The 24,097-nt window shown below is 51.2% G+C and overlaps 1 protein-coding gene across 2 annotated transcripts; it reads right to left on the bottom strand.

The window, feature by feature from the left end:
- Window positions 1-12,674: 12,674 nt before the first annotated feature.
- snx19b (sorting nexin 19b) lies at window positions 12,675-23,698 on the bottom strand. Of its 2 annotated transcripts, none has more exons than XM_056441447.1 (14): window positions 23,321-23,698; window positions 22,459-22,730; window positions 22,194-22,388; window positions 20,725-21,744; window positions 20,469-20,658; window positions 20,281-20,381; window positions 19,730-19,849; window positions 19,522-19,646; window positions 19,277-19,370; window positions 19,045-19,198; window positions 18,258-18,387; window positions 15,439-15,623; window positions 14,524-14,611; window positions 12,675-14,401 (listed from the first exon to the last, which is right to left on the bottom strand). In XM_056441447.1, the coding sequence occupies exons 2-14, from the start codon at window positions 22,717-22,719 to the stop codon at window positions 14,278-14,280; spliced, it is 2,787 nt and encodes a 928-aa protein (XP_056297422.1). In that variant the 5' UTR covers window positions 22,720-22,730; window positions 23,321-23,698; the 3' UTR covers window positions 12,675-14,277. The 2 variants fall into 2 exon arrangements, with proteins under 2 accessions (XP_056297422.1, XP_056297423.1); XM_056441448.1 differs by having other exon boundaries at window positions 22,459-22,695.
- Between the last annotated feature and the right edge of the window lie 399 nt (window positions 23,699-24,097).

Below are 24,097 nucleotides of genomic sequence, written 5' to 3'. Positions count from 1 at the left end.
ATTACCCCACTAGAGAGCTTGTAGTACCATATTACCCCACTAGAGAGCTTGTAGTACCATGTTACCCCACTAGAGAGCTTGTAGTACCATATTACTCCACTAGAGAGCTTGTAGTACCATATTACCCCACCAGAGAGCTTGTAGTACCATGTTACCCCACTAGAGAGCTTGTAGTACCATATTACCCCACTAGAGAGCTTGTAGTACCATATTACCCCACTAGAGAGCTTGTTGTACCATATTACCCCACTAGAGAGCCTGTAGTACCATATTACCCCACTAGAGAGCCTGTAGTACCATATTACCCCACTAGAGAGCTTGTAGTACCATGTTACCCCACTAGAGAGCTTGTATTACCATATTACCCCACTAGAGAGCTTGTAGTACCATATTACTCCACTAGAGAGCTTGTAGTACCATATTACCCCACTAGAGAGCTGGTAGTACCATATTACCCCACTAGAGAGCTTGTAGTACCATATTACCCCACTAGAGAGCCTGTAGTACCATATTACCCCACTAGAGAGCCTGTAGTACCATGTTACACCACTAGAGAGCCTGTAGTACCATATTACCCCACTAGAGAGCTTGTAGTACCATGTTACCCCACTAGAGAGCCTGTAGTACCATGTTACCCCACTAGAGAGCCTGTAGTACCATATTACCCCACTAGAGAGCTTGTAGTACCATGTTACCCCACTAGAGAGCCTGTAGTACCATATTACCCCACTAGAGACCTTGTAGTACCATATTACCCCACTAGAGAGCTTGTAGTACCATGATACCCCACTAGAGAGCTTGTAGTACCATGATACCCCACTTGAGAGCTTGTAGTACCATGATACCCCACTTGAGAGCTTGTAGTACCATGATACCCCACTAGAGAGCTTGTAGTACTATGTTACCCACTAGAGAGCTTGTAGTACCATGTTACCCCACTTGAGAGCTTGTAGTACCATGTTACTCCACTAGAGAGCTTGTAGTACCATATTACCCCACTAGAGAGCCTGTAGTACCATGTTACTCCACTAGAGAGCTTGTAGTACCATATTACCCCACTAGAGAGCTGGTAGTACCATGTTACCCACTAGAGAGCCTGTAGTACCATGTTACCCACTAGAGAGCTTGTAGTACCATATTACCCCACTAGAGAGCCTGTAGTACCATGTTACCCACTAGAGAGCTTGTAGTACCATGTTACCCACTAGAGAGCTGGTAGTACCATATTACCCCACTAGAGAGCCTGTAGTACCATATTACCCCACTAGAGAGCTTGTAGTACCATATTACCCCACTAGAGAGCTTGTAGTACCATATTACCCCACTAGAGAGCCTGTAGTACCATGTTACCCCACTAGAGAGCTTGTAGTACCATATTACCCCACTAGAGAGCTTGTAGTACCATATTACCCCACTAGAGAGCCTGTAGTACCATGTTACCCACTAGAGAGCTGGTAGTACCATATTACCCCACTAGAGAGCCTGTAGTACCATGTTACCCACTAGAGAGCCTGTAGTACCATGTTACCCACTAGAGAGCCTGTAGTACCATGTTACCCACTAGAGAGCTGGTAGTACACACTGAAGGGCATCGGCTGTCAATCACTCTGTGGCTCAACGCTACAGGAGAGTCAATGAGTCGGATGCTCCACCTGACGCCATGTCCAGCAGCTCGCCGTCAATCTGAAGTCACAGCTCGGGGGGAGGAGGAGGAGGGGGAGGAGGGGGAGGAGGAGGAGGGGCTGTGTTTTTAATCATATCTGAGGGTCAGGGCTGTGGATGTGGGGTCAACAGTGACGACTCCATCACTTCATTGTCTTTGTGGTCCAGATGAAGAGGAGGAGGAGGAGGTCCAGTAACACGCCGTGTGGTTTTGCCATGTTCCACTCGGTTTCATAGTTACCGGCGTTCCTCCAAACCACAACATGAGTTTTGATTTATTTGCTCCTTTTTGTTTTCAGATCCAACTTTAAAGCCACAAGAGGAGCGAGGCGTCGGCACTGTGAGGCTCATCCAATGAGCTTAGAGTCACTCTAACAACTATTACTTACAGAGCAAAGACACTCAATGTGTCTATTGTCACATTTGTATGCATTAATGTCTGAATCTGAAGGTTATTAAATACATGCGCTACAATATTATAGTGAAGAACAAGTGTACTTATATATATATATATATAAATAGATATATATAAATAATATATATATATGTATAATTATTTACATATATAAATATATATATGTATAAGTATTTATATATATATTTACATATATATATATAAATATATGTACCCAAGTTCTGTGAGGGTAGTTAGGTACTTTCCACCAGTCTTACACACACACACTCCTCCTCACTTCTTGATGAGGACTAAATTGGGGAAGTTTCCAGCCTACATAGATTTAGGTTGCCATGGCGACTCAACACAATAAGGGCGGGCTTACCTCACGTCCTCCTCTAATGTTACATGCTCACCAGCCCTAATGAAAAGCAGCATGCCAGAAGGCCCCGCGGCGCCCTGTCCGCCTCCCACCGGCCTGCAACACTCTCCAGATAAACAGTCAGACGGACAGCTGGAAGACAGAGAGGACGAAGCTTCAGGGGGACGTCCGGCCTGGAGCCCACGGGAGATACCACTCGGGGAGGGGGGAGTGGAGAGGGGCAGGGGGGGGTATGTGGGTTAGGGAACAATAAGGAAGACGTGGGTTAGGGGGGCAGTGAGGAAGACGTGGGTTAGGGGGCAGTGAGGAAGACGTGGGTTAGGGGGGCAGTGAGGAAGACGTGGGTTAGGGGGCAGGAGGAAGACGAGGGTTAGGGGGCAGTGAGGAAGACGTGGGTTAGGGGGCAGGAGGAAGACGTGGGTTAGGGGGCAGTGAGGAAGACGAGGGTTAGGGGGGCAGTGAGGAAGACGTGGGTTAGGGGGCAGTGAGGAAGACGAGGGTTAGGGAGCAGTGAGGAAGACGTGGGTTAGGGGGCAGTGAGGAAGACGTGGGTTAGGGGGGCAGTGAGGAAGACGTGGGTTAGGGGGCAGTGAGGAAGACGTGGGTTAGGGGCAGGAGGAAGACGTGGGTTAGGGGGGCAGGAGGAAGACGTGGGTTAGGGGGCAGTGAGGAAGACGTGGGTTAGGGGGCAGTGAGGAAGACGTGGGTTAGGGGGGCAGTGAGGAAGACGTGGGTTAGGGGGGCAGTGAGGAAGACGTGGGTTAGGGGGCAGTGAGGAAGACGAGGGTTAGGGGGGCAGTGAGGAAGACGTGGGTTAGGGGGCAGTGAGGCTAACTACAGACCGATCTCTAACCTCCCCTTCCTCTCCAAGATCCTTGAGAAAGTGGTCGCAAATCAGTTGTGCGACTTTCTACATCATAATAGTTTATTTGAGAAATTTCAATCAGGATTTAGAAAACACCACCGAGACGGCACTGGTGAAAATTACAAATGACCTCTTAATGGCAGCAGATAAAGGACTCATCTCTGTCCTAGTCTTGTTAGACCTTAGTGCTGATAGAGGACTCCTCTCTGTCCTGGTCTAGTTAGACCTTAGTGCTGATAGAGGACTCATCTCTGTACTGGTCTAGTTAGACCTTAGTGCTGATAGAGGACTCATCTCTGTACTGGTCTTGTTAGACCTTAGTCCTGATAGAGGACTCCTCTCTGTACTGGTCTTGTTAGACCTTAGTCCTGATAGAGGACTCCTCTCTGTCCTGGTCTTGTTAGACCTTAGTGCTGATAGAGGACTCCTCTCTGTCCTGGTCTAGTTAGACCTTAGTGCTGCATTCGACACCATTGACCATGACATCCTGTTACAGAGACTGGAGCAGTCGATTGGCATTTCAGGCACGGCACTAATTTGGTTTAAATCCTACTTATCAGATCGATCTCAGTTTGTATTTGTAAACGATGACGCCTCGATAACCACCAACGTTAATCACGGAGTTCCACAAGGTTCTGTGCTTGGACCAATTTTATTTACCTTATACATGCTTCCTTTGGGCAATATTATCAGGAAACACTCCATAAACTTTCATTGTTATGCAGATGATACTCAACTATATTTATCGATAAAACCAGAGGAGAGCAACCAACTCGGTAAAATTCAAGCATGTCTTAAAGACATAAAAACATGGATGACCTGCAACTTGATGTTAAACTCAGACAAAACCGAAGTAATTTTAATCGGCCCTGAGCACCTCAGAGATCAATTATCTGGTGATGTGGATTCTGTAGACGGCATTGCCCTGGCATCCAACACCACTGTAAAGAATCTTGGCGTTATCTTTGATCGACTTGTCCTTTAACTCCCACGTAAAGCAAATCTCAAGGACTGCATTCTTTCATCTACGTAATATTTCAAAATCAGGCACATCTTGTCTCAAAAGATGCAGAAAAATTGGTTCACGCTGCTCATTTCGAGACTGGATTACTGCAACCCTTATTATCAGGCTGCTCTAATAAATCTCTTAGGTCCCTCCAGTTGATCCAGAATGCTGCAGCTCGTGTTCTCACTAAAACTAAAAAGAGATCACATCACTCCTGCACTAGCTGCTCTGCACTGGCTCCCAGTAAAATCAAGAATCACTTTTAAAATTCTTCTCTTAACCTACAAAGCCTTGATTGGTGATGCTCCATCATATCTTAAGGAGCTTAGTACCATATTGCCTCACTAGAGAGCTACGCTCACTAAATGCGGACTACTTGTAGTTCCTAGAGTCTTAAAAGTAGAATGGGAGCCAGAGCCTTTAGTTATCAAGCTCCTCTTTATGGAACCAGCTTCCAATTTCAGTCCGGGAGGCAGACACAGTCACCTCGCTTAAGAGTAGACTTAAGACCTTCCTCTTGACAGAGTTTATAGTTAGGGCTGAATCAGGTTCACCTGGTCCAGCCCTTGATATGCTGCTATAGGCTTATAGCTGCCGGGGACGTTTTAGGATGCACTGAGTACCTATCTCCTCTTTTTTTTTCTCTCCTTAAGGATGAATTTTCATCTCTCAATCACACGTTACTAACTCTGCTTTCTCCCCGGAGTCCTTTTGACTTCACGTCTCATGGGGTCATCGGACCCTATGAGACGGCATAGATCCTATCTGCTGATGGATCATCGAGGTCTGGGTCGTGGAGTTCCTGCTCCTGACCACGCCACTGTCCTGTTGAGACTCCGCCCACTGTTGAGACTCCGCCCACTCCTCCTCCCCACCGCCATCTGCCTGATGGATCGTGGAGGTCTCCATCGTGGAATATGCCTACTATGAACTATTCATACACTCTGTCATATTCATTGAATGTATTTAAACTCTAAATCTGTCCTTCTGTACACATGACATCTATTGTTCGGTCCATCCTGGAGAGGGATCCTCCTCTGTTGCTCTCCTGCAGGTTTCTTCCCTTTTTTTCCCCCCTGAAGGGTTATTTGGGAGTTTTTCCTGGTCCGATGTGAGGTTTTGGGGCAGGGATGTCTATGTGTACAGATTGTAAAGCACTCCGAGACAAATTTATAATTTGTGAAATTGGGCTATACAAATAAACTGAATTGAATTGAGGAAGACGAGGGTTAGGGAGCAGTGAGGAAGACGTGGGTTAGGGGGCAGTGAGGAAGACGTGGGTTAGGGGGCAGTGAGGAAGACGTGGGTTAGGGGGGCAGTGAGGAAGACGTGGGTTAGGGGGCAGTGAGGAAGACGTGGGTTAGGGGGCAGTGAGGAAGACGTGGGAAGGCATCACGGAGTGATACCGCGTGGCTTCCATCACAACACGCTGGTTTACTCCACAGCGGCGGCGGGGCGAAGGAGGCGGAGCTTCTGAGCGATCTGGAGGACGTCCAACAGACACTGAGGGTCATAAAGTCATGAGAGCCCTCTCCGCTTCCCTTTCCCTCACTTTAATGTCTGACCGCTAGAGACGGGCTGCCACAGCTGTCCCCAGACAGAACACAATGAGGAGGCTCCGCCTCTCTGGCTCGGACGCCATCGCTTTGGCTGCTTCACGTATCAGCAAGATGAGCAATTAAGCTAACGATATGCGCTGCTCACATAAACTTCCTGTTATGCAACCAAAACAGGAAGTAAACTTATTAGGACTGAAGAGGGTCGTAGAGACGCCATATACGACTCTTTTAGAGACCTGTCAATCACCTGTAGCTCCGCCCCTAAAGCGTCCCCCGCTTCATGGTCTGACTCTAAATGACCATAAAGTATAAATGATGACATCATGTTGTATAGAAGAAGACTTGAGACTAGAGACTGAGACATAAACTCATGTTTACAATGTTTACTGAGGGAATACATCAAGAGAAGGAGAGTCACTATATAGACTTCTATACAACCAGAGGAGCCCCCTGGTGGTCAGGAGAGAGAATGCAGCTTTAATAAATGTTTATCTGTGTGTGTCTGTGTGTGTGTATGTGTGTGTATGTGTGTGTGTGTATGTGTGTGTATGTGTATGTGTGTGTATATGTGTGTATGTGTGTGTGTATGTGTGTGTGTATGTATGTGTGTGTATGTGTATGTGTGTGTATGTGTGTGTGTGTGTGTGTGTGTGTGTGTGTGTATGTGTGTGTGTATGTGTGTGTGTATGTGTGTGTGTGTATGTGTGTGTGTATGTGTGTGTGTATGTGTGTGTATGTGTGTGTGTGTGTGTGTATGTGTGTATGTGTATGTGTGTGTATGTGTGTGTATGTGTGTATGTGTATGTGTGTGTATGTGTGTATGTGTGTGTATGTGTATGTGTGTATGTGTGTGTGTATGTGTGTATGTGTATGTGTGTATGTGTGTGTATGTGTGTATGTATGTGTGTATGTGTGTGTATGTGTGTGTATGTGTGTATGTGTGTGTGTATGTGTGTATGTGTGTATGTGTGTGTGTATGTGTGTATGTGTATGTGTGTGTGTGTATGTGTGTATGTGTGTGTGTGTGTGTGTGTGTGTATGTGTGTGTGTATGTGTGTATGTGTGTATGTGTGTATGTGTGTGTGTATGTGTGTGTATGTATGTGTGTGTATGTGTGTGTGTGTATGTGTATGTGTGTATGTGTGTATGTGTGTGTATGTGTGTATGTGTGTGTGTGTATGTGTGTGTATGTGTGTGTGTCTGTGTCTGTGTGTGTGTATGTATGTGTGTGTGTGTGTGTGTATGTGTGTGTGTGTATGTGTGTATGTGTGTGTGTATGTGTGGTTGTGTGAGTGTCTGTGTATGTGTGTGTCGTGTGTGTGTCGTGTGTGTGTCGTGTCGTGTCGTGTCGTGTCGGTCGTCGGTCGGTCGTGGTGTCGTGTCGTCGGTCGTGGTCGGTCGCGGTGTCGTGTCGTGTCGTGTCGTGTCGTGTCGTGTCGTGTCGTGTCGTGTCGTGTCGTGTCGTGTCGTGTCGTGTCGTGTCGTGTCGTGGTGTGGTCGTGTCGGTCGCGGTCGTGTCGTCGGTCGTGGTGTCGCGGTCGGTGTGGTCGTGTGTCGTCGGTCGTGTCGGTCGTCGGTCGCGGTCGTGTCGTGGTCGTGGTCGTGTGTCGGTCGCGGTCGGTCGGTGGTGTGGTGTCGGTCGGTCGCGGTCGGGTCGTGGTGGTGTCGGTCGTCGTGGTCGTGTTGAGCTGGTCGTGTCGGTCGCGGTCGGTCGTGTCGTGGTCGCGGTCGTGGTCGTGTCGGTCGTGTCGCGGTCGGTGTCGGTCGGTCGTGGTGTGGTGTCGTGGTCGGTCGTCGGTGTCGGTGTGGTCGTGGTGTCGGTCGCGGTCGTGGTCGTGTCGGTCGGTCGTGGTGTCGGTCGTGGTCGCAGGTGTCGGTCGTGGTGGTGTCGTGGTGTCGTGGTGTCGTGATGTCGTGGTGTCGTGGTGTCGTGGTGTCGTGGTGTCGTGGTGTCGTGGTGTCGTGATGTCGTGATGTCGTGGTGTCGTGGTCGTGGTGTCGGTCGGTCGCGGTCGCGGTCGTGTGGTGTCGTGTCGTGTCGTGTCGTGTCGTGTCGTGTCGTGTCGTGTCGTGTCGTGTCGTGTTGTGTTGGAGCTGTGGTGATGTCACCGGACCATTAATCACTGACGTGTCTGTGATCTCTGGATCCAGAGCGGCTTCAGCTCCGTGTTGACGCACGTGTTCTGCTCTCATGTTTGGGCCAAACCCAAAACAAACCGCTGTTTCTTTTCCATTCACTATCTTGAAGCGCATTTATATTCAGAAGGAGTCACAGTTTCAACTTTTCTGACTTGACTATATGTGGTTATTCTCTTCATTCACGCCTTAGAGGGGGCGGGGCTTCCAGCTCCAGTGGAGCAGCAGCCAGTTAGATCCACCCACGGTGGATCAGCTCAACACTGATTGGCTTTCGCAACTCGGCGTCGGGCGAATTTTTTCACTTAAGGGAATTAGGCAAATCTTTTCTTCTATACAACCAGAGGAGTCGCCCCCTGGTGGTCAGGAGAGAGAATGCAGCTTTAACACATGAATCATATACTTCTATACAACCAGAGGAGTCGCCCCCTGGTGGTCAGGAGAGAGAATGCAGCTTTAACACATGAAGCATAGACTTCTATACAACCAGAGGAGTCGCCCCCTGGTGGTCAGGAGAGAGAATGCAGCTTTAACACATGAAGCATAGACTTCTATACAACCAGAGGAGCCGCCCCCTGGTGGTCAGGAGAGAGAATGCAGCTTTAACACAAGAAGCATAGACTTCTATACAACCAGAGGAGCCCCCTGGTGGCCGTGTTGGTCTCTAGAGACCTGAAGGGTTCTCCTCGGTAACCCTACAGAACCAGGTGTCTTCATTACATAACTCCTCTCTATAAAAGTCTCTCTGGACGCCGCACAGCTGGGAACACCTGCAGCGGCCTCACGTCACCTGGGGGAGGTCACCTGGGGGGAGGTCACCTTGGGGAGGTCACCTGGCGGAGGTCACCTGGGGGAGGTCACCTGGGGGGAGGTCACCTGGGGGAGGTCACCTGGGGGGAAGTCACCTTGGGGAGGTCACCTGGGGGATGTCACCTGAGGGAAGTCACCTGGGGGAGGTCACCTGGGGGAGGTCACCTGGGGGGAGGTCACCTGGGGGAGGTCACCTGGGGGAGGTCACCTGGGGGGAAGTCACCTTGGGGAGGTCACCTGGGGGATGTCACCTGAGGGAAGTCACCTGGGGGAGGTCACCTGGGGGGAGGTCACCTGGGGGAGGTCACCTGGGGGATGTCACCTGAGGGAAGTCACCTGGGGGAGGTCACCTGGGGGTTGTCACCTGAGGGAAGTCACCTGGGGGAGGTCACCTGGGGGAGGTCACCTGGGGGATGTCACCTGAGGGAAGTCACCTGGGGGAGGTCACCTGGGGGAGGTCACCTGGGGGGAGGTCACCTGGGGGAGGTCACCTGGGGGGAAGTCACCTTGGGGAGGTCACCTGGGGGATGTCACCTGAGGGAAGTCACCTGGGGGAGGTCACCTGGGGGGAGGTCACCTGGGGGAGGTCACCTGGGGGATGTCACCTGAGGGAAGTCACCTGGGGGAGGTCACCTGGGGGATGTCACCTGAGGGAAGTCACCTGGGGGAGGTCACCTGGGGGGAGGTCACCTGGGGGAGGTCACCTGGGGGATGTCACCTGAGGGAAGTCACCTGGGGGAGGTCACCTGGGGGAGGTCACCTGGGGGAGGTCACCTGGGGGGAGGTCACCTGGGGGAGGTCACCTGGGGAGGTCACCTGGGGAGGTCACCTGGGGAGGTCACCTGGGAGGTCACCTGGGGAGGTCACCTGGGGAGGTCACCTGGGGAGGTCACCTGGGGAGGTCACCTGGGGAGGTCACCTGGGGAGGTCACCTGGGGGGAGGTCACCTTGGGGAGGTCACCTGGCGGAGGTCACCTGAGGGAAGTCACCTGGGGGAGGTCACCTGGGGGAGGTCACCTGGGGGGAGGTCACCTGGGGGAGGTCACCTGGGGGGAGGTCACCTGGGAGGTCACCTGGGGAGGTCACCTGGGGAGTCACCTGGGGGGAGGTCACCTGGGGGAGGTCACCTGGGGGGAGGTCACCTGGGGGAGGTCACCTGGGGGAAGTCACCTGGGGGAGGTCACCTGGGGGGAGGTCACCTGGGGGAGGTCACCTGGGGGAGGTCACCTGGGGGAAGTCACCTGGGGGAGGTCACCTGGGGAGGTCACCTGGGGGAGGTCACCTGGGGGAGGTCACCTGGGGGAAGTCACCTGGGGGAGGTCACCTGGGGGGAGGCCGCTGCTGCCACCGAGTCGCCCACCACCCGGCTGTCAATCACAGTCCGGTTGCAGAGGGGAAGAAGACTGTGTGTGTGTGTGTGTGTGTGTGTGAGTGTGTGTGTGTGTGTGTGTGTGTGTGAGTGTGTGTGTGTGTGTGTGTGTGTGTGAGGTGTGTGTGTGTGAGTGTGTGTGTGTGTGTGTGTGTGAGTGTGTGTGTGTGTGTGAGTGTGTGTGTGTGTGTGTGTGTGTGTGAGTGTGTGTGTGTGTGTGTGTGTGTGTGTGTGAGTGTGTGTGTGTGTGTGTGTGTGAGTGTGTGTGTGTGAGTGTGTGTGTGTGTGTGTGTGTGTGAGTGTGTGTGTGTGTGTGTGTGTGTGTGTGTGAGTGTGAGAGAAATGAGGCCACACCCACCACATTAGTTAGGAACCACATGTTGGCCAACAGCTGCAACGCCTCAGACACCAGAGACCAGGGTGTGTGTGAGTGTGAGTGTGTGTGAGAGTGTGTGTGAGTGTGTGTGTGTGTGTGTGTGTGAGTGTGTGTGTGAGTGAGTGTGTGTGTTTGTGTGAGTCTGTGTGTGAGTGTGTGTGTTCCCACTAAGCTCTCAGAGTCAGCAACAGGTGCAGCTGATTAACTAATCCCATCTCTCTCTCTCTCTCTCTCTCTCTCTCTCTCTCTCTCTCTCTCTCTCTCTCTCTCTCTCTCTCTCTCGTGGGAACTCTTGCTTTCGGTCCTTTATGTCATTATTGGCTCCGGACCAGCGAAAAGAGAGACATCTCAGCTGCTCCTCCTCCTCCCTGCAGCGCCCCCCTGTGGTCTCTTTGATACTGGCCTGTGAAGCAGCCGCGGGCCGGTGACATCAGAACAGGAACTTTAGTTTGATATTTAAAGTGAAAACATGGAAACTTAGAGGCGGAAACTGAATGACGTCACATCTACACCCAACCACCGACTGAACATTGACATTAATGTCTATAAAGACTAGATGACGTAGTTTATGTGAAGCACGTGGCTGTGCTTCCTCTCTGAGCCGCCAGAGGGCGCTGTGGTGCAGCAGTCAACCTTTCACTGGAGGCTCGTTTGATCAGAACAATACAAACATATCGATTCATCTGCATGTTGTTGTTGTCTGCAAAATAAATACACAATAAGAAGTTTAAAGAAGGCGTGTTTATTTACCTTTTTCAGAGCACTCTGAGCTTAAAAGTGAGTGACGTCACTTTTAAACTTTTAAAGAAGCGATAGAACCGCCTACATCTTGAAACAATTAAATATAATATGACTGTAATATCAATGTATTGGAATCAGATATAAGATGTAAACATTTACATTATCAAGAGAAATGACAGGAAATGGACATTTGTGGAGATGTGTGCATGTGTGTGTGTCTGTGTGTGTGCATGTATGTGTGTGTGTGCATGTGTGTGTCTGTGTGTGTGTGTGCATGTGTGTCTGTGTGTGTATGTGTGTGTGTGCGTGTGTGTGTGCATGTGTGTGTGTCTGTGTGTGTGTGCGTGTGTGCATATGTGTGTGTCTGTGTGTGTGTATGTGTGTGTGTGTGTGTGTGTGTGTGTGTGTGTGTGTGTGTGTGTATGTGTGTGTGTGTTTGTGTGTGTGTATGTGTGTGTCTGTGTAGGTGTGTGTGTGCATGTGTGTGTGTATGTGTGTGTCTGTGTGTGTTTGTCTGTGTGTGTGTGTGTTTGTTAAACAAATACAATTCTGTCAGCCTAAAACTACTTAATGCAGTTTAACAGATATCATTAATGCTCTGTGGGTCTCTCACCCCCCCCCCCCCCCCCACACCTCTGTGAATAGCCTTCTCCTCCTCCTTCTTCTTCCTCCTCCTTCTTCCTCTTCCTTCTTCCTCTTCCTTCTCCTCCTTCCTCTCTCCTCCTCCTTCTTCTTCCTCTTCCTTCTCCTCCTCCTTCTTCCTCCTCCTCCTCCTTCTTCTTCCTCTTCCTTCTCCTCCTTCTTCCTCCTCCTTCTTCCTCCTTCCTCTCTCCTCCTCCTTCCTCTTCCTTCTCCTCCTTCTTCCTCTTCCTTCTTCTTCCTCCTCCTACTCCTCCTCCCTCCTCCTTCTTCTTCCCTCCTGGAGGCCTCCTCCACACACACGCCACTTTAACATGCACTTTAACTTAAACACACATCACATGTAACATACACTTTTAACTTAAACACACATCACTTGAAACACACACCTAAACACTTTAACATTATTTGTTATCCGAGCACTTTATCTTTATCTTATCTGATACTTAAGTTCACTGTTGCTGTCGCGTTGATTGTTGTTTGTCATGTCTAAATGTTGCACCTTCCGCCAAAAAAAAATTCCTAGTTTGTGTAAACATTCCTGGCAATAAAACTGTTTCTGATTCTGATATATATCCATACATATATACACATATATATATCCATACATATATAAATGTTGTGACATCAAAGCACAAGCATACAGCGGCACATTGATGAAACTTTCACCATTTGCTTTGAACAGAATGTTCTAGATTTAAATCGATCATTGAAATGAAAACATTCTTTCCTTCATTTAGTTTTAGCAAAACACTTTTTAATTATATTTATATACATCACGTCTCATGAACATAAATACAAGATTCTCAACATAACACAAACATCTTATGACATCAGCAACGTTTGTTTTCATATTGAAGTCAACAGAGCGGCAATTCTGCACGTTAAAGGAATAAAGTCTCTTCAAAATAAACATGTCTTCAAAGGAAACTACTCTGTTCAAGCAACTAAATGACCTTACTTTTGGCTTAAAATAACTCCAGAAGTTATGCGACTAAACAGAAGTTACGTGACTTCCAAAGTTACGTGACTACAGAAGTCACGCGGCTTCAGAAGTTCCGTGACACGTGAGTCTACGTTGCGTCTCCTCACACGAGGAATGTGGAAGAAAATATGTTGTTTGTTCGACTCGTTCTTATAAAATAACTTAATGTAGAAACGGTTGTTTACAGATTAGAGAACCAGACGATCCGACGCCGTCGTTTCATCAGGCACAACAGAATGAAACCGTCTCCACATTATTTTACACAAGGTTTTAGTCAAAGTAAATTATTTAAATGATATCGAGTGAATATCCAGTTAGCAGAATAAGAGTAACAGCTTCAACAACAACAACAACCATGGAGAACACGATATAAAGACAGTGCTACGCTTCACTTATGCGCCACAAGCAATTAATCAATTAGTTAATTAATTAAGGCCAAATCCAGGAATAAGTACTTCATTAACGAGAACACTTTGAAAACGTCATAAATTAGTAAATCAAGCAAATAAAAATGTTAATAAATAAACTGAATCACAAGTTAACACAATAGAAATTCAAAAAAATTAAAAAGATAAACCAGGAAGTGCAAAACAATGACAGAAGCATGACGTCATCTCTTGTTGGAATGTAACATTATTTGATGCATTTTAAATGAGAACAGGCATATCTGTGGACCCCCACAGGGTCCTGACAATAAAATGATAAACACATGTGACGTATGACAATTTCTCCAAATTTAAATCACAACTTTTTTTGTAAACTTTTGAAAAAAAGGTGCTAAAGTTTACATCTATCTCAGCACCGGCTAACGGTGCTAACCCGTTAGCCGGTGTATCTAAAGCGTCACACAAATGAGTCGCTTGCCGACGCGTTAATGTGCGAAATGTTTAATTTAGCGCCTTTAAAAATGTCGAGTAAACTCTGGATTTGCCTCTTAAACTAAACTAAAGCTAAGCTAAGCTAAGCGCTGTATTTTAAGACATTGAAGAAGCGAAGGACCCGCCGTGTTCGACCTCTTCATCAGGCGGCCAGAGAAGTGCTGATGGTCGTGTTTCTACCACCGAGTGCCAAAAGAAAAACCTAAACAATGTTTAAAATTAAATTAATATTATTATTAGTTTATCGTGGGACTACTTTCTCAGAGAAAAGAAGTTCCAAAGTGAGTCGCGGGACTTTTCCCCCAGAGGAACCGGCAAATAGATCCAAATGCTGCGATCGCCACGAAGGGGCGGGACATCTGGCGTGATGCGTCACGCGCACGAGGCCGCGGTGACGCCATGTTGTGTCCCTGCAGCCGGACGCAGGCTCAAGGACATCAGGAACCAGGCGAGGCCTCTGGACACCAAGACGGCCTCACGCCAGCTGCTTCTCGGGGTTCCTGGCGAGGGTTCTCAACACGCCGCTCTGGAAGGCCTGCTCGGGGATCTCAGGAACCAGGAACTCCAGCAGGAGGTCAAACAAGCAGAAGACCAGATGTCTGAGGGAAGAAGGACCGGCAGTCGGCAGCTGATCCCTTTGGGCCGCGGCTCATGGTCCACAGTGTGTGTGTGTGTGTGTGTGTGTGTGTGTGTGTGTGTGTGTGTGTGTGCGTGTGTTCACCTGTTGATGTGGGCGTCTTGAAGAGAGTCCAGTGCAGTCTGCCAGCAGAGCTCGTACTTATCTGAGCCCAACAGGTCTGAGATCAGATCTGGAAACACAGAAGTATAAAACAACGTGTAGCCAGCGGGTTTTACTTTCCCTTTATCATTATAAAGCTGCATTCTCTCTCCTGACCACCAGGGGGCTCCTCTGGTTGTATAGAAGTCTCTGCTTCATGTGTTAAAGCTGCATTCTCTCTCCTGACCACCAGGGGGCTCCTCTGGTTGTATAGAAGTCTCTGCTTCATGTGTTAAAGCTGCATTCTCTCTCCTGACCACCAGGGGGCTCCTCTGGTTGTATAGAAGTCTCTGCTTCATGTGTTAAAGCTGCATTCTCTCTCCTGACCACCAGGGGGCGACTCCTCTGGTTGTATAGAAGTCTCTGCTTCATGTGTTAAAGCTGCATTCTTTCTACTGACCACCAGGGGGCTCCTCTGGTTGTATAGAAGTCTCTGCTTCATGTGTTAAAGCTGCATTCTCTCTCCTGACCACCAGGGGGCTCCTCTGGTTGTATAGAAGTCTCTGCTTCATGTGTTAAAGCTGCATTCTCTCTCCTGACCACCAGGGGGCGACTCCTCTGGTTGTATAGAAGTCTATGCTTCATGTGTTAAAGCTGCATTATCTCTCCTGACCACCAGGGGGCTCCTCTGGTTGTATAGAAGTCTATGCTTCATGTGCTCCTCTGGTTGTATAGAAGTCTATATAGTGACTACTTCTCTCTTGATGTATTCCCTCAGTTAACATTGTAAACATGAGTCTCAGTCTCTAGTTTCTAGTCTTCTTCTATACAGCATGTCATCCTTTAGTGCATGATGGGAGTCTTTAGGGGCGGGGCTACCAGGTGATTGACAGGTCAACATGGCGGCGGCCCACTCACCCGGCAGCAGCCTCATCAGGCAGCTCAGCGCTCGCCGCCTGCTGTCGTCCTTCTGCTGCCGGCTGCGTTGGAGGCGCGGCGCCGTCGGCAGCGCCCCCCCCGGCCACACGGCGTCCTGGAGGACCCGCAGGTACGACGCCCAGTACGCGGCGCTCGTCAGGTTGGCCACGCCCACGTCCAGCCACCTGAAACGCGGCAGAACGGTCGATGAGCGTCTGTTTCACGTCCAGAGACTCCGTCACGTCGAGATGAGAGACGGGTTCTGACACACGGCGCCCGATGGACGTTAAACCAAACGTCCAAACTGAAATCTGGGTTCACACATAAAACAGTGAGAACATTTAGGATTTAAACAAAGTGAATTCCAAAGCATACGGTATACATGAAATGAAACAAATAAGAGACAATATTTTGATCAAAAGAATCGGAGCAACTCCTCTGGTTGTATAGAAGTCTCTTCTTCATGTGTTAAAGCTGCACTCTCTCTCCTGACCACCAGAGGGCGACTCCTCTGGTTGTATAGAAGTCTGCTTCATGTGTTAAAGCTGCACTATCTCTCCTGACCACCAGGGGGCGACTCCTCTGGTTGTATAGAAGTCTATGCTTCATGTGTTAAAGCTGCGTTCTTTCCTGACCACCAGGGGGCGACTCCTCTGGTTGTATAGAAGTATCTGCTTCATGTGTTAAAGCTGCATTCTCTCTCCTGACCAACAGGGGGCGACTCCTCTGGTTGTATAGAAGTCTATGCTTCATGTGTTAAAGCTGCATTCCCTCTCCTGACCACCAGGGGGCGACTCCTCTGGTTGTATAGAAGTCTAAAACATTTATCTTGGGTTCTAGGGAGAAGCCTCTAAAAAAGGGTTCCAGGGTTCATTCTCCACAGAACCGTAGATTGTAATCAGACGTCCCAGATCAGGTCAGCGAGCCTCAGGTTGATCCAGAAGCTAAATTGAAAGAATCAACATTTGTATACATAAACATGAACGAATATCCCGACCGCTTCCCGAGCTGTGGCCAGCGAACTTTCCAGTTACGGTGCGTTCACTTGCAACGCGGAAAAAAGAATAGTTGCGCCGCCAGTATGAGAGCGTCTTCCTCAAACATCTTCATCACTTCAGACTCGGCCTAAATTAACACGTGAACAACATTTTCCCAAACTTTTGTGATTTAAGTTTTATTTCCAGGACTTTCCAGGTTTCCCATGACCGTCCGAGCCCCGGCAGCGGATTGGTCGCCCGACGGCACGCCGGCTTCAGAGCGCAGGACGCCATCGTGGCGCCTGAGCTTTTCCCTTCCATCTAATCTCAGATTGGAGACGCCGTGTGGCACGGACGAGATCCCACGCCACGGGCGCCGTGCCCCCGGCATCACGGCTGACCTCACCGGCCCTGCAGAAGGTGACCGCCATCGCATTCCCACGGGGATCTGTGGAGCCCGGCCCCCCCCCCCCGCCACATAGCTGCTGGTTTAAGGTCTTGTGACGAGCCTCTGACCTCCTTCACGCCAGGACTTACCCTCTGAGGGCCGGAGGGGGAGGAGCTCAGAGACTTCAGGTCCACGCAGCTCAAGTCTGGAGGCATCGCTTCAGGTCCGGAGCATCAGCTGCAGGAGCCACGCCCCCTCAGGGAGGAGAACCAGGACCGCAGACCCCCGCCGGCGGGACGCCGTGCAGACGCTCGGTACGCAACCGCGTTGGGAAGCCGTGCGGCCTGTAAAATAGGAGCGAGGACCCCTCCGGGCCGATGCTCGGCCCTTAATCGACTCGTTTCATTGGCTCTGGAGTGGCGCGCGGTGCCAGCCTCAGATTCCTGGTTTCCACGAGTTTGCATGTTTTGATCCTCTAGTTTCATAACGGCGCCCGACGCCAGCGCTGGAGAGGTTTCCACTCCTCCAGTTCTGCACAACTGCAGAAAAACAACGTGCTCAAATAATGAGGTGTTTGATTCAACGGGCGCCAGCTTCTTCACATCGACCTCAACGAACACGGAGGGAATGAAACCAGCCGGCGCTCGAGTGAAGACGAGGTTTAGACCTGAGAGACGACCTGCTGCCCCCGGCTCCCCACGCCTCACTGGCTGCTCACCTGACGGCCGCATGATGACGGAGCCGACAGGAAGTGAGCCGGGCGGTTGCATAGCAACGCCGTTCTGTAGAAACGGTCAATGAGTTGGGTGATCGGCGAATCTGCCGCTAATGTTAGCTATGCTTCATGTGTTAGAGCTGCATTCTCTCTCCTGACCACCAGGGGGCTCCTCTGGTTGTATAGAAGTCTATGCTTCATGTGTTAAAGCTGCATTCTCTCTCCTGACCACCAGGGGCGAAGCGACACGTTTGTCCTCTTCTTTCGACCGCCACACACACACACACACACACACACGGTGACGTTGTGTCTGCCGGGAAAAAACAAACAATGTCTGCGTCTTATTTTAGCTCAACGAGAACCTGGTTCCACTCGTCTGTGTTCTCCATACATGGAACTAGATTCATCCCAGAGGAGTCCCAGCATACAGATATAAATATATATAAATATATGATCTAAATATATATATTTATATGTATGTGTGAAATATCTCAACAACGTGACGTTGGCTCTGTGTTCTGAAGTTAATTGATTCACCACAGAGCTCTAAATCTATCAATAACCCCTCAGACATGTTGCCTTCAGGCACACACACACACGCTACGCTACACACACACTACGCTACACACTTTTCATCGTTGAATATCGGCAGGAAGTGTCTGGTTTCTCAATGTTCTACCAAGGTTCCCTTGGGTTCCCTTTGGTTCTCTTGGGTTCCCTTTGGTTCTCTGCGGGTCACCTGTTGATGAAGGTCCCAAACAGCAGGCGGATGGTCCTCTGGAGGTTCTCCGTGCACAGCCAGCTCCACTGCTCCTCCATCAGCAGACACAGGATGTTCAGCGCCACCTCGGCCAGCGCCGTCTCCGACGCTGCAGACAGACGAGGGACGAGAAGTCGAGAGTTCAGGCCACAAGATCGCGGGTCAACGGCGCCCTCGTGTGGTCGGACGCCGCAGGTGCAGCTCGGTGTGATTGAATAGAGGAACGTGTGGAATAAAAAGGTAAATAAAGAGGCGCGTTCATTCTGATGTGTCCATCGTGTCGTAGGACATCTTTTAAAAGATGATCATAAAACTCTTTGTAGTTTAATGACAGCAGCCGGTCCTCAAGGACCCAGAACTTGTTAATTCGTAAAACAGCAAAAATACTAAATATTATACTTCTACTGTGTTAGAGTAATTTTGTGTTTTTTGTCCTTCATAAAAACACAATTCAAACAATAAGGAAATCAAATTCAGCCACTTAGTGTGAATGAAGTGTAATAAATCGCTGAGAGTTAACAGCTCTTAATTCATCTCTAATATTTCATATTCATTTGAACACATCTGGATTTATTCTAGTTCATCACCAACACTACGATTTACTAGATTACATGTGAACGCATCATAAGAACTTATCGTTTACTTTCACCCAGTACTCATTTTCCCTGAGCAGAGCCTGAACGCACCACAACCTGCCCCCTCATTATATCCCACGCAGGGGGCAGCAGTGACCCCTGGTGGTGGAACCGGGTCTAGCGGCTCTCACCGGGTTCCCGCGTGTCCTTCCTCCTCCAGCCGGGGGCCACGGAGCCTCCGAGCCCCTCCGGCCCCGGACCGTCGACCGGCTCCGGCTCGACGCTCCGCTGCTCCTGCTCCGCGATGAAGGCCTTCAGATCTCCCAGCGACATCCCGTTGAACGCCTTCAGAGACGGAGCAGGAAGTGAGACCATCAGTCAGGCCGAGGGGCGAAACCACGGCGGCGGCGGCCATCGACGTACCGTGCCGGTTTGCTCCCAGCTGAACGAGACCGGGGCTCTGATGTCGGAGCCGTTCATGAAGGGGACGCTTTTACCGGAGAACTTCAGACGCGACCTGGGGTCACGAGGTCAACCGTCATTACGCAATAACCAACCGGCAACAAGGACACGGCTGCCAGGAAGGAGCTTCACCAGGTGAGACCACCGGAGGGGGCGGTCCCATCGAGATGAAGCCCCTCCCACTACCCGTCCCTCTGGAGCCGTACCTGCTCTTCTTCTCACAAGCGCATTTCCCTCCGTCGATCTCCAGCTCGCCGTCCTCCGTCGGGCTCTGAGGCTCCGAGCGAGGGAACGCCGTCTTCAGCGTGTCCACGATGGCGTTCACCACGATCTGAACACAAAGACGCACACGAGCGACCGGTGAGCGCCAGGAACTCCCGATGAAGACGAGGTCGGGTCCGGAGGCGTGCGGACCTTGTCTATTCGGGACACGATGAACGGCTTCTTGACGAACGCGATCCTGGCGTCGGTGTTGAGCGCCAGGAACTCCTGCATCTCCACGCTGTTGGCCACTTCCGGGACGGCACACAGGAGCTGGAGGACGGGGGAGACAGAAGGTCAGCAGCCGAAGGTCTGGACTAGCGTTGAATTATAAAACGATATCGATAACGTGTCAAACACGAGGCCCGCGGGCCGAATCCGGCCCACGTCATTTGATGTGGCCCCTGACGGCTTGAAAGACACGTGATCACCTTTTTCTTCAACAAATTTAAGAGAAATATCCCATGCTTTTATTTTGAAGGTTTCAAATTACCGTAAATGGCTTTATGTTATAATATTAGAGAAATGTTCTTGCGTACAATATCTCTACACTCAAATGAACAATAATCAAATGCAAAGAGAGTTTTTTAACAATATGTTTGGGGGTAGTTTACAGAGTGTTTCAGGTACACCGGCCCTTTAAGAGGGCGGCCATGATGCTCATGTGGCCCCCGGTGAACATGAGTTTGACCCCCGCAAGAGACCTTCAGAAAGATCTCCAGAAGTCCTTTCCTGGCTTCTATCTTGTCGCTGTCCATGTTCCCGAACGGCATCTCTGGGAACACCTTCTTCGGACCCTTCACACCTGGAACGCCACAATTAATCAATTAAGAAACGCCAATCAAACCGGATCTTCTGACCCGAGTCCACAACAGACTCCGCCCCTTCTGACCTTTGATGAGCCTCCGGAGGTCCGCTTTCTCCTCCAGCCGCGTCTGCAGGTTGAGGAACTCGCTGTAGCGCCGGTTGACCATGTGGTAGGCCACCTGCTGGGCGGCCGGCGGGTCCTCGCCCCCCGGCGCCTCGGCCTCCTCGGGGCCCGGCTGGCTGCCGCCGGGGGTCTCGCAGCCCACCGTCTCGTACTAAAGCGGAGAGGAGTCGTCACGTGTTTCTTTGTGCGGGCAGCGGTCCGGGCGCCGTCTCCTTACCTTGATGGTGTAGAGCGTGTAGGGGTGCGAGCCGGTGCCGCGGTGCTCCTTGGCTGTGACGGTGCCGGAGATGCGGAGGTTCTGGATGACGACCGGCCCGTCGGGGCTGACGAGCGGCTCGAAGCTGAAGGTCTGCAGGGGGGAGGAGCCCCGCGGCGAGCCGACCACGCTCAGCTCGTTGGGGTCCACGCCCAGCAGGAGCTCCCTGCTCGCCGGGGGGGAGCCCCCCCCCTCCGGGTCCGGGAGGCCGCCGTTAACCGGATGCTCCGAGGTCACCAGGACTTTGGGGCAGCGGCCGAGGAAGCCGTCCTCCGCGCCGTCGTCGTCTTCTCGTCCGAGCGCGGCGAGGGAGTCCTCGGAGCCCGGCCTGCAGTCGCCCAGCGGGGAGTCCAGGTCAGAGTCGTTCTCCCGGTAGAACGGGTTGGGCTTGCCGGCCCTCACGTAGTGCCTGAGGAAGGACAGCGCCGGCTCGTCTTCCTCGGCGTTGCAGCAGTCCGTCTCCTCCGAGTCGACGGCGTCGCAGGCGGAGAGCTCCGGCGTCTCGGCGCCGCCGAGCGGTTCCCTCGGCGGAGGCGTCTCCTGCGGCGGAGCGAGCTCCGGCTCCGCGGGCGGCGGCGGCGAAGGCGACGCGGCGACCGGCTCCTGCGGTTTGAGGGACTTGCCGAATATTCCCACGACGAGAACGTTCAGCCAGTCGGGGTCGGACAGCTCGGCGAGGAGCGGCAGCAGCACGTTGCAGGTGACGAGCTCGCCGACGACGAAGCGCCCGGTGCGGCTCTCCAGGTGCGGCGGCGGCACCAAGACGTGCAGCAGCAGGTCCGCCGCCGCCCTGGTGTAGTCGACGCGCGCGCCCTCGCCGGTCGTGGCGAGATGGGGCGTGGTCACCGCAGAATACGCACGCCACAGACACTCGCCGTCGTCACCCCACTTGGCCGCCGGCTGCTCTGAAGACAGCCGCTTCGCCCGGATGTAGTCCTGAAGGTGGCAGCCGAACAGATCCAGGACCCTCTGGGTCAGCTCCTGCAGCCAATCACACGGCGTTAAGACGCGAAGCAGAGACTTCTATACAACCAGAGGAGCCCCCTGGTGGTCAGGAGGGAGAATGCAGCTTTAACACGCGAAGCATAGACTTCTATACAACCAGAGGAGCCCCCTGGTGGTCAGGAGAGAGAATGCAGCTTTAACACGCGAAGCATAGACTTCTATACAACCAGAGGAGTCGCCCCCTGGTGGTCATTAGAGAAAATGCAGCTTTAACACGTGAAGCATAGACTTCTATACAACCAGAGGAGCCCCCTGGTGGTCAGGAGGGAGAATGCAGCTTTAACACGCGAAGCAGAGACTTCTATACAACCAGAGGAGCCCCCTGGTGGTCATTAGAGAAAATGCAGCTTTAACACGTGAAGCATAGACTTCTATACGACCAGAGTCGCCCCCTGGTGGTCGGGAGAGAGAATGCAGCTTAGTACCTTCCTGTCGAGCCGTCTCGAGCGTCTCTTCAGCTCCAGGGCCATCGACATCATGGCCTCCTGGACCTCCGTCTCAAAGCCGCTCTCGGAGGACACGGTGGAGAACCACGAGGACACAAAGTCCCTGATGACTTTCCTCACGGTGTTGTGGATCTCCCGGTCCAGGTGACGCTCATCCTCCGCAGAGGGCAGAACCTGATAACCACGACACGGTCTTAAGTGTCCGTTTCACAAGCAGGAAGTGGCGGTGAAGCGTTCCCCTCACCTGCTCCAGGGCGATGAACCTCTCCAGGTGGACCACGCTGTCGGACTCCAGGACGGCCTGCGAGCCGAGCCAGCCGCCGAGCACCACCAGCAGGCTGGTGAACACGCACAGCAGCCAGATGTTGACCAGCAGGTGGAACAGCACCAGCCAGACCAGCACCACGCCCAGGCCCAACAAGCTCCTGTGGCCCAGCGCCTCCGCCATGGCGCCGCGGAGGTTCACGTCTGGCCCGACACGCTGGAGAAGAGACGGGGGGGGCATGAGTGCCAGACCTCGGGAAGAAAATATATATATTTATACACATCATTGAGTTATTGACCCTTTTCCTCTTCTCACTAGTTATACACACACACATTATATATATATACAAATATACACACACATATATATATATATAAATATACACACATATATTTACAAATATACACACACACACATATATACGTGTGTGTATATATATGTATATATACTTATACAAATATACACACATTTATATAAATATATGTGTGTGTATATTTGTATATATATGTGTGTATATATATATATATATATAAATATATATATATCTCAACTAGATACCACTTAACTTTGCCCTCCAGGAGTATTAATCATGATAAACATCAATACCATCGGACTCCATGTTGGCTGCACTAACTGCCGAGTACCCCGGATGTAGCCCCGTTATCTGCAACCGCGCCACCAAATCACGATTACAAACCGGTCAATGTATCGATTATCCTCTTCACACCGGGACCGACACGGTTTAAAACCCGTTCATACCGCGTCCCGTGAAACAAAAGAACGTTCGGCACCGAGGGGAATCCACCGGAGGCAATGATTTATAACATAATCATCATCTTACTTTATGACGACGCTCTCCTCGGGTCGCGGCCGTCGCGTGGGGGGGTAGTGGGGGCCGTGGGGGGCTACAGGTCCCAGTAAAGACCACCACGGTTCTTCAGGGTGTTCCTCCGCTCCGCCGCCCCGGCGGCTCGATGCCTCTGCGGGTCTTCTCGGTGGCGCCGTGTGCCGAGAGTCACAACGAGCTTAAACGGGCACATTTCCGCGTGCAGCTGTGTTTTGGCGCGTTGGCTCTCGCTCGCGGCTCCGCTGCGCGCGCATTGCAGCACGCGCCGTGCCGTCCTCTCCCGGGTGAGACATGTCCGACCTTTTTAATTTAAATAAAGGAGAACGATGTCGAAACTGTCGCGGCTCGCGACGCGGGTCGGCCTCACGAGCAGCCTCGGCTGGTTTGTTTACTTCCTGTATCGTGACGTCACGGTCAAACGACACGCCCCCTTTCCCCCTGGTGGCTTTGGAAGGGGTTGTCAGAAAATAAATACATATAACATATGATCTAGAGCAGTGGTCGCCAACCCGTCGATCGCGATCGACCGGTCGATCTCTTAGACGTTCCCTGTCGATCACCAAAATAAAATGAAAATAAATTCAGAAACACATTGTTCCTTGTTTTCGAACATTTTCTGAGGTGTCTTCTGAAATGTTTTCTTTCTGACTGGAAGATTGAGGTCAGAAAACATCTCCGCCTGATTCATGAACGCCTGAAAACGGGTTCGCTTACACAGCCGTGTTGTCAGCTGTGCTCCTGAAAGAGGGGAACGTACCACTACAGGTGAGG

Source organism: Pseudoliparis swirei, chromosome 20, assembly GCF_029220125.1.
Source record: "Pseudoliparis swirei isolate HS2019 ecotype Mariana Trench chromosome 20, NWPU_hadal_v1, whole genome shotgun sequence".
Lineage (NCBI taxonomy): Eukaryota > Metazoa > Chordata > Actinopteri > Perciformes > Liparidae > Pseudoliparis > Pseudoliparis swirei.
This window is presented reverse-complemented; position numbering and strand designations above follow the sequence as displayed.

Bases quoted from the DNA above. Each gene is read 5' to 3' on its own strand.
- snx19b (XM_056441447.1), bottom strand. From the start codon at position 22,719: ATGCCCCCCCCGTCTCTTCTCCAGCGTGTCGGGCCAGACGTGAACCTC. The intron at 19,850-20,280 runs GTCTCTTGCGGG...CCCGTCCTCCAG, and splicing joins TTCTGGAGATCTTTCTGAAG to CTCCTGTGTGCCGTCCCGGA. The intron at 18,388-19,044 runs GTGAGAGCCGCT...GTCTGTCTGCAG, and splicing joins GAAGGACACGCGGGAACCCG to CGTCGGAGACGGCGCTGGCC.